Source organism: Gymnodraco acuticeps, unplaced genomic scaffold (genome assembly GCF_902827175.1).
Source record: "Gymnodraco acuticeps unplaced genomic scaffold, fGymAcu1.1, whole genome shotgun sequence".
NCBI lineage: Eukaryota > Metazoa > Chordata > Actinopteri > Perciformes > Bathydraconidae > Gymnodraco > Gymnodraco acuticeps.
Window position 1 is genome coordinate 393,439 of NW_022989913.1, and position 10,907 is coordinate 404,345.

Sequence of the window (10,907 nt, forward strand, 5' to 3'; positions counted from 1 at the left end):
AGAGAGGTGTGAGGTTTGGTTTTGGGAGGGTAGATAAACACAGGATGAAAGCTGAACCACCTGTCCTTCTGAGATGAGCTGAGGACACACACACGGAGACAAACTAACCTTAAACACTTCTCATCAGACTGGCGCACGGGACACGACTTCAAAGATGCTTTTTGGCGTCCGGATCACCTGAACTCATCTGAGAACTGAACTCTCGAGAGGGACGCCCTGGAGGACCCAAAAGAGTCTGTATCTTATTGCGGGAACTCCCTGAAGAGGTGGCGATCAGGAGCATCACCTGTGCCATGAGGACCCTGTGTGTGAGCCCGGCCTGAGACCACTTCCCCGGCCTGTCCCCTCCTCTACTGGATGTCTTGATGTATTGCTGTGGGCTTGGACACTGGCGGAGTGTGCAGTCCACCTATGTGAGTGACCATCGCAGCACCTCCATGCAGCATCCACATGTTTTCTTTTATCCCATAGCAACAGGGAAGTATTGAGTAAGAGAGGGGAGGGGATGCATCTTTACAATACACACGATTATTGCATTTTATATACTGCTGAATGTGTAGTCACTGCATTACAATGCCGGTGATATTTATATCCGTCTATAAGCCGATAGAAATGTGACTCTTGCAACCTGTTCACTCCTCTGTGACGGTTCCTCTGTGCGAGTTTTCAGCCGCGCTGCAGTTTATCAGGACAGACAGGGTCATTGTCAAACAGCTGGCAGTATCGATCCAGTGCAGGACTTCATGAAAACATGACCAACAAAGCCAATAACCCCGTACAGGATGGTTTGTTTGAGGCAACAGTTTGATTTCAACACCATGCAATAAAAACCAAAGTCAAGGTGATTTAGGAAAAGCTGCTGTCCTCACTTCACACGGTGACCTGTCTGAAGGAGCAGGGGAGGACAGACAGGTGCAGCTATCGCATCACAAGACAGCTTTTAATGTCCTCTCAATGACAGAAAGGAGCGAAGAGTCTCCTCCACCTGTTTCTCTTCATTTCTTCTCATCCTTCCACTAACTCCCATCCTTTCCTCTCTGTTTACTGCTTCGTCACTGTAGTTATTGTTGCTCATGCGTCTATGCACAACCTCTGTTAAGTCCTGTTGCAGCTGATACTATAGAGTGTGAGAGCTGTGCATTGTGGGATGGCGCTGACTGCGGTGGAAAGTATCGCAACCACAGTCCTACATGAAACAGGCTTACTGTCAGCACTCAGCACTGAATAGGCTGTCAGAGCAAAGCCTCGCAGATTACCCACACTGCTCTGCTGCATTCAGTGTGTGCACACCTCAGCAACCAGCCAGGAGAAAGAAACATACACAATCAAAAAGCCATGCACCGCAAAAAACAGTGACATATCAACATCTGATGACAGCAGTTAGGAAGGTGTCTGTCATTTAGCAAAAAAAGGAACGCTGTTGGTATAAATGCATATTTAAAGGAAGTACAAAACAAGAAGTGTTGTTTAGAAGCACCCAGGCTTGAAATGTGCTTCTGTGGTGCAAGCATATTACTCATCTGTTATATTCACACCATTTGTTGACCTACAATAAGCAGTCCTAAATGAAGTAATTACAAAGATGGATCATTGTAAGCTACAACTTGGTGTAGGACAGTTCCCAATGTTGGTTAAAATGACTCACTTGATCGTGAATTAACAAAATATATATACTCTACTGCACAGTGCACAGTGTGTTAGTTTGGTTTCCAGATTCCCCCCCAATCTTTGCTGCTTTACTATGAACTAATAGTTTTCATTCATCATGCTTTTAGACACTATTCAAAACAAATTGTCCCTTCATGTGTGGCCTTTTCTGGCAGAGATCACAGCTCGATTACTTCAAGTGCTTGTCTGGCTCTAGGAAGGATCTTAAGATGACTTTCTGTTCTTTGATTTATTTCTGCTGTTCACATCATGTCACTGTGTCAAGAGGACGCCGTTTCCAACCACATGGGCTCAGTTATTCCCATTGTATAATTCGGCCTATAAACCTTAGAAAAACAAGACACATTTAAGGGTAAAAAACCTTTCTGAACCTCATATTTATCCACAGGTTTATAAAATGAGAAGGGTCTGTCTTATTTCTTTGTGTCTAATTTGTTATTAAGGAATGCCAGATAAGACATTATACTTTAAGACTTTCCCCCTAAATACATTGACACAATGTATTGCATGAAGCACTGTTTGGGAATATCAGCTTTTAATTTTCTATGCATTTTTCTTGCAGCATATAGAGGCAGACAGAACATGTTGGAGAGAGAGAGGAAGAGATGGATGACTAATGAAACAAATGTTGCATCTAAACTGGGAACATATCCATTCACATTTATTTTGGTGTTTAAAGGCCTGCTGTATTTTCAAAGCGATCATTTTATGGAAGTGTTCAACATTTCCTGAGGTGTTTTTTACAGTACTTCTTGTGAACCCTGCCTTGTGTGTTTGTTTTTAAATATCACATCACTTTAAAAGGATCTAGTGACCCTCATGTTGTCAAGAAAAAACATTGATATTACGAACATCTCACAGACAGAATCACAGCGTTGACTCCCGGCCTTGATCACGCCCTCCTGTGTACTTGAATACCAGCTGGAGCCATATTTGATTGCTTCCTGTGATGACTTTGTTCTGGCTGTTGAGTGAGGCTTTTCAGTTGAAATGATCAGATAACCCCCATGACAGTTTTTTGCTGGTCCGATTTTCAGTATTGTCATTGAGTTTCTCTTATTGGCTGTTCTTGAAAACATTCACTGTGGCTGAGTTTCAAAATTCTGATTACTGAAATAACTGTTCTCGGATGTATCAGTCTAAAACAGGGCTGTCCAAACTATGGCCCGGGGGCCAAATGCGGCCATTTTGAATCGGCCCTCAGCTAATTCAAAAAGTATAATGAAATATGGCCCACATGACACTTGTGCTTGTTTTATATTGTTTGTGTTAAGAAGCCCACTTTCCAAATCAATTAAACATTTTCTAAAAAATCTAAGTTGATGAGAAAAAGCCCAATAACTTATTTACATAACCAGCTTGAAATATACCCTTCCTATTTCCTCTTATAAGCAATCTGAGGCTTCTGTTTTAAGGGATGAGCTGTCAACAAAATAAATGAAATCCTATGGAGAGCTGTGATGTAGGCGGTTTATTTCAAGTAACAAGCATAAGTTTCCTACATTTGATTGATTTTGATAACTTAACTGAGAAGGCGATATACCTCACCTCTAGTGAGAAACCCAGCCCTTTGTATATTTTTCTGTGTGTGGCCCTCAGTGAAAAAGGTTTGGACACCCCTGGTCTAAAATGTGAGGAGTAGAGATGAAGACACTACAGCTCTTTCTCAAATAATGACCATATTATAAGAAATACACTTAGCTCTGATGTTACCTCCAGAGTTTTGGGGATTTTAATAGCACATCCCTTCCTCCAGTTGTATTGTGGGGTGCAGCATCTCTTGAATAGTAATTCTGCAGAGGTTGTGATTCCTCCCCCTGTAGCCCACTCTCCTGGAGGTGAATGTATAAGGACCACAGATCCATACAGCGCTAAGGTGGACATTGATTATAACGCTGAATCAAAATACTGTGGATTTGGTAAACATACTGCAAGCTGTGGTCGGTATTGACTTGTTTCCACACTCAACAGTCACACTGCTATTTTCTACTTCACCGGAGGCGATGGGATGGTACAGCAGATCACAGATGAGTTTCTGTGCACGACCAAAAAAAGGCTCTTACGGTTGTTTCTGCCTCGGCTATTTATTTTATTCTTAGAAATGCAGTTTTAGAGGAGTAAAGCAGTCTTACATGAATTGCTTATGAAGTAAGAAAAGATAACTGGAAGGTGTTACAATGTTTCAATACATATACTGTTTCTGACAAGTTTAGTTTCAGTGCTTTCAGTTTACATTCACAATTACAGAGAAGTAGTAGTTGGCAATACAATCTTGGATCTCAGGCTCTATATAACACTGCCAGTGAAATATTTATATAATATCATATCACACTGAATCAGTATCTTAGTTATTAAGTTAAATATTTATACAACATAAAATACATTTGTATAAAATCTTGTTGATCAGAGTGGGCATTTTGGTGTTGACTTTTTGTTTTATTAATTGGATAAACATAATCAAACTGCAATTTTTGAATGTAATACATCTTAAGCCCCAAGGACCCCCTCGGCGGGTCCTTTTTTTTTTTGTTCACGACACTGTGTCTCAGGGGATCTTAATATTTAAGAACCTATTAATGTGTTGTACCAGATTAACGGGAATAATCTCAGCTAACTGACGATACAAACCATTTTTACCAAAACAAAACACAAGTCTCATAAGAAGCATCTAAATGACCCCTGAGCGAAAAATGCTAACCTATTACTGCACAGATAATCACTCCTAGCTCCCTTATTACTTATCCTAGGTGCACATCCAACACATCGTTTATGATCGCAAAAAGACACAGAATCTAACGGTGCCCACCTCAACACTGAAAGATACAAACACGTTATCAACAAAAACGTACATCAAAACAAGTGGCGCTAGGTAGCCCACAACGCTAACATGCCTTACCTTCGTCTTTGTCTGGTCTAAACTGGTCTTCAATGGCATTAAAACGATAAAAACGATGGTGTAGTTAATCCATAGGTTAATCCAATGTGTCTGTGTCCCCTTTGAAATGTTCTGATAATCCATAAACAATAAAACAGCTTTGCCATTGCTTTATATCAGAGCAGCGATATTTCTCCCCTCTGCTGCAAGATAGCATGCGCGGATACGACACATTTTTTAACATGAGTGTGTGCGGGACGATTTCCCTTGGATTATATTGGCTCTGACGGTCAGAAAGAGATGTCACATGTCAAAATCGAACAAGGGGGGCCAGAGATATGGAAAATCCACCCAAATGGCCCCGGAAGAGGTTTTTTTCGCTAAATCTGTCTAAAAAGGTCAAATATCACTTGTTTTGCATCAATCTTGATACAGGGTACTTATTATATGTTGTACTTTGGATTCCTAAAGGTTTTAGTCTACTAACCCATCATCCAAGGTTAGTTTTCACTATAAGTACAACATATATTTTGGAAGGACACTATAATTTACAGTTTTTTATATGTTCAATCTGAATTTTCTTTAAAATAAAAAATATCTATATTGATTCTGACTTTTCTACATCCAACTCACAGGTTTATCATTACTTTGAGAAAAAAGATTATTAATTTAACCCTTTTAGAAGGGAAGATATGGTCATTTGTTCTGGGAATGTCATTTTCGAGCCTGAGACCTGAAAAACAGGCTCGGGGTTTAACAGGTTAGAGGAGCAGCTTTGGAAATTGAATTATCTAACCCAACAGTTTAACATCAAACAATCTGTGGTTAAAATTGGAGTTGAATCTTGTAGCCTTTTTCTTGACAGTCAACACTTTAATAGTTCACTCATTATTTCCCTGCAACCTCACTGTGACAACAACTCACTGCGCTTGACTGAATCTAGGAAAAAGTGAAACCTCATCAATCCCTGTGAAACAAAAACCTGTTGATTTAATATTTCTGTTTGTGTAGGTATTTTCTAACGTTAGAGAGACAGGCTAACTGTCTCCACCTTCTTGCAATTATTCTAAACTAGGCTAATCGTCTCTTGGCTCCAACGCTGCACTTTAAGTACAGACATGAGAGTGTTAGAGTATTGATTTGCCCACGTCACTGAAGCTCAGTTTCTAAAATATTGAACTACTCCTTTAAAACTCCCAAAGACCTATGAAACATGTTTTTTCCACTATAATCTCATGTTGGGGATCAGTAACCTGCCCTCTCCAGTCGTCCCTCCTCCACACTCAATCACAGTCCCTCCATGTCTCACATCGTTCATCACATCCTTCCCTTCTTTCTTCTCCACCTCCCTCTTTCCATCCATCTTTTCTCCACCTCTCTTCTCCCAGATGTTAGGAGGGCAGGATTGGCCATTTGCTGCCCCAGCTTCCGGCATGGCGGAGGGGGGGCCAAAGCCAGATGTGTGTTTGCATATTCATACAGGCTTCATGAATCTGAAAAGAGCAGACAGCCACCGAAAAGAGAAGGAAGAAGAGGATTTAGGTGGAAGACTGAAGGCACTTTTCTGCATGTACTATTCCTGCATCTTGAAGTTGGACTATCTTTGTTTCTTCTTCTCACTCCCACTCCTCCTCCTCCTCCTCCTTCTTGAGTCAGTTTTGGATCATGTCTAGCAGGGTGGGATTGGAGGACAATTTTCCGGGCAGATGACAAACGTGTGTGTGTGTGTGTGTGTGTGTGTGTGTGTGTGTGTGTGTGTGTGTGTGTGTGTGTGTGTGTGTGTGTGTGTGTGTGTGTGTGTGTGTGCTGTCAATTCATGGTTTTGTGTTGGGTGTATGAGGGTTAAATTAATGGAGTTCAGTTTATGTGAGTGTGACTTTAACTCTGGATGAAGATTCGCGGGGTTTATTGATGTGTATAAATAGAGGGGATACATAAATTAACGTCATTGAGATTGAGGAATCAGGAGAGGCCACTAGTAACGGTGATTATTATATTGAATGTGATTTAATGTGTATGGGATATGTGTGATCCTAATTGGTGTATTGTTGTTGTCCTTTTTTCTTCTAAGGTTAACAACCTATTTAGATTTGATTAAATCATCAAAACTAGGAGTTGTTTCCGTCCATCTTGATTCCACCCATACTGTCGGGAGATAGACAGTACAGTTGTTAACTAACGCATCGGGAGGGATAACGTTTTCAACCGATGGCGAGACACAGCTAGGAAGGGAGACTACAGTCACGACCGGATGAGCAGGAAAGCCCGTGGTCGCAACGAGCGGCGGGAAGTGAAGGCCCGAGGCTAGCAAAGCTAGCAAGGACCGTCGAAGCTAGAGGAGCTAACGAAGCTACCGGAGCTCACGACCGAACGAGCAGGAAATCCCGTGGTCGCAACGAGCGGCGGGAAGTGAAGGCCCGAGGCTAGCAAAGCTAGCAACGACCGTCGAAGCTAGCAAGGACCGTCGAAGCTAGAGGAGCTAACGAAGCTACCGGAGCTCACGACCGAACGAGCAGGAAAGCCCGTGGTCGCAACGAGAGGCGGGAAGTGAAGGCCCGAGGCTAGCAAAGCTAGCAAGGACCGTCGAAGCTAGCGGAGTGTAGCTAACGAAGCTACCGGAACTCGCGAAGCACCGAGGAGCGCCGGTCCGCGAGTCGAGCTGACAACCGGACGATAAGGAAACCCCGTGGTCGCAACGGTCGGCGGAAAGGGAAGGCCCGAGGCTAGCAAAGCTAGCGGAGCTAACGTGGTCGGATCACGTGAGTAACACGGACAATATTTCGGCGCTATTTAGCCAAAGAAGCTAGCGATAGCATAGCGAAAATGAATCAGTAGCTATCCAGCAGACTGAAGGTTTCCACCAAATAAAGCTAACTAGCAAGAAGACAATAACTAGCTAGCAGACTGAAGGGTGCTAGCATAGGAACCCAAGCTAGCTATCAAAGTCAAAGACACCAAGTTATTGGTTAGCAAACGAAGCTACCCAGGGAGTAAAGGAGAAGCTAGCTAAGCCAAAGGCACCAAGCTGTTGGCTAGAAAACGGAGCTAACCATCTAGCGATCCAACTAGCTAGCCAGGACAAAACAGATTGAGCTAAACTCAACCTTAAATTCAGAGAGATGATTAAGGGGGAGGAAACAGTGAAGCATCTGAAAGACCTGCGGACGAGGGCGAAGGTGGCTCTAGTTCGTAAGGTGAACTCAGTAACAAAGACGGTGAACACTATGTTAGAGGAGGAGTTGATGAAAGAATATAGTGAAGTCCACAAGGCCGCCACCAAAGTCACAGAGGCCAACAGTGAATACCTGATGAAATTAATTCTGAACGCTGATAGCGACGAGGACCAAGTACCAGAAGAGCTGAGGGCAGATGTGGAAAAGACGGATGGAGAGACCAGCCAAAGGCTTGAAGAGGTCAGTGAAGTGATTAAAGCAAACCTTTGGTCTAGGCATGGAGAAAAGAAAGTGATGTTTGCCATCGGGGAAGCTGAAAAGGTCTATGAGGACGCAGAAGCGACACAAATTGACCTGGTGAGCTATGAGAATTACGAAAAGTAACTTAAACATTTAGAAATACTGATTAAAGAATTAAAGGAAGTGCACAGCACCTGGAGGGAATGGGCTCCTGTGACCGACCAAAAAGATGTGGAAGAGATAGTGCGCCAGCTGGAGACAAGGAAAAACGCACTCAAGCGTCAAAAGGAAGCTGAGTTTAACAAAGCACGCGGCGCAGCAGAGTTGGCACGCACCGCAGCAGAGGATGAGCGCACCAAGTTAGCCGAGATTCAATTTGCTGCAGAGGAAGCACGCATTGCAGCAGAGGATGAGCGCGCCCAGTTCGCCCTGGTTCAGCTAAGGCAAGACCAGGCCCAACGCTCTAAATTGGCAGAGGCTCAGATTGCAGCAGAAGAAGCACGGTTTGACCTCATGAAAGCGCAGCATAAAGCAGTGGAAGAGGCAGGCACGGAACCCAGAGACAACCGGATGGGAGCGATATCAAAGATACGACTCAAGCCGGTAAGCCTTCCCAAGTTCAGTGGCAGTATGAGGGAGTTTCACCGCTGGAAAAAGGACTGGGAATCTTTGCAGAAGCAGGGAGAACCGTCCGGGTCGCCTGAAGTCAAGAAGTTCCAGCTTCTGGACAGCATGGAAGAAAAGGTAAAAAATGATGTCAAGTTGGCCAGTTACAGTACAGTCGAAGACATGTTCAGAGTATTGGAGAACCGTTATGGAAACAGGACCACGATTACACTGCATATCGTCGCAGAACTGGAGAAGATACCAGCTGTGAAAGGAGATCAGCCGAGGAAGGTGATAGACCTCATCCAAGCTGTGGAAAAGGCTTTGGCAGACCTCACAGACCTCGAGAACCCTGGAGCCATCAACCACCCTGTTACGTCCCCACTAAGGTCTAGGGGACCTGGAGACAATAACCTACAACCAATAATTAATGAGGGAGTCAGCGTAACAGTTTACAAAAGGTTTATTTTCTTAACCCAGAACCGAACAGACATGTAACTGAAACCTTAGTTGGTGAGGAGGAGGAGGAGGAGTCAAAGGATTGCGCCAAACAAAAGAAACAAGCATAACAAAACCAGGCCTATCTCTACATCTATCCTTTGAAACCAAAACTCAAACAAAAACCCTCACTAACTAAACTACAAAGACTTTGACAAAACAATATACAGGGGTGGCAACAATCCGCTAACCTAGTGTGTCTAAACATTAGTTAGCTACGTGGTGAGAAATGTACAGGGTACCCCAGACTTACCTAACTCCTCCACCTCTCAACACACTTTCAATAAGGTCAGACAATACAAAGAAATGTAGTGGCTAAACACTGCAGGCTCCTTCATCAGCAACAGGCCCAGAGTGAGAGAGCGAGAAGACTTCCTGGGTGCCTCCTTTATGGTCGGCCCTGGCTGCTGATAGGCCAGCTGAGGGTGAGAGGATCCAATCAGCCATCAGACTCAGGTGCACAGGCAGATACCGATCAGCTGCTGATTAGCTGTGCAGAAGACAGGGAGAAGAGAGAAACACAGGAGGGAAGGAAAACCACACCAGTACAGCCTGCCTGGCACGTAACACCCCCACACATATAAATCTAAACAGTATGTTTGGACCTTACAATGAACATTTTCTATTTACATAGCACGAGATAGTGCATCGGCAAGAACATTATCGGAGCCCTTTTTATGGCTTATGTCAAGGTTGTAGTTCTGGACAATCAATGACCACCGCATAAGGCGTTGATTGTGGTTGTACATCCTTGAAATAAAAACCAGCGGATTGTGATCAGTGTATACCTTAATAGGTTTTACACTGGAGCCAAGATACACCTCAAAGTGCTGCAAGGCAAACAATAGAGCTAAGGCTTCTTTTTCAATAGTAGAGTACTTCAACTGATGTTTGTTGAACTTTCGGGAGAAGTAGCTCACGGGGTGATCGATAGCCTGTGCATCTTCTTGTAGAAGAACAGCCCCTGTCCCAACTCCACTGGCATCGACCTCGAGCTTGAATGGCTTCGAAAAGTCTGGTGCAGAAAGAACAGGAGTACAACACAGAATACCTTTTAGGCTCTCAAATGACTGCTGACACTCACCGGACCAAACGAAAGGCTTTGAGGGACTGGTCAACGTAGTGAGTGGGTCCGCCACCGATGAGAAGTTTCTGCAGAAACGGCGATAGTACCCTGCCATTCCTAGGAAGCGGCGAAGTTCCCTCCTGGTGGTTGGCACTGGGAGGGAGGCAATTGCCCTGATTTTTGCATCAGCAGGGCACACCTGCCCTCGACCAACCTGCTGACCAAGGTAGAGAACGGTACCTTTTCCAAACTCACATTTGGCAAGGTTAAGCGTTAGGGAAGCGGCCGACAAGCATTTCAAAACTTCTCTTAAGGTAGACATGTGGCTAGACCAGTCATTAGAATAGACAACAATGTCGTCCAGATATGCCTTACAGTTTGGAACATGTCCTAATACAAGATTTACAAGCCTCTGAAAGGTGGCAGGTGCATTACACATACCGAAAGGCATCACAGTATACTGAAGGAAACTGTCAGGTGTCACAAAGGCCGAGATGTCAGAAGCACGCTGTGTTAAAGGAACTTGCCAGTATCCCTTTAACATGTCCAGCTTACTGACAAATTGTGCAGGACCAATTTCATCGATACAGTCATCAATGAGCGGTAATGGGTGTGCATCGGGGACAGTGACAGCATTAACTTTGCGAAAGTCAGTGCAGAATCTGGGACTTCCATCTGACTTTGTCTCTAGCACACAAGGGGAACTCCAGGGACTGGAACTAGGCCTTGCAAATCCGTTTTTAAGTAGATACTCAACTTCCCTTTTCATAACCTCTCTCTA

General features: G+C 43.9%; 1 protein-coding gene across 1 annotated transcript in view; it reads left to right on the forward strand.

Annotated features, from left to right (window-relative positions):
- cacnb2b (calcium channel, voltage-dependent, beta 2b) overlaps window positions 1-10,907 on the forward strand; it is a 42,377-nt gene continuing 31,470 nt past the window's right edge. The window contains exon 1 of the mRNA XM_034209771.1: window positions 1-413. Within this exon, the coding sequence (XP_034065662.1) occupies window positions 366-413 (48 nt within the window). The 5' untranslated portion in view covers window positions 1-365. The remainder of the gene's footprint in view (window positions 414-10,907) is intronic.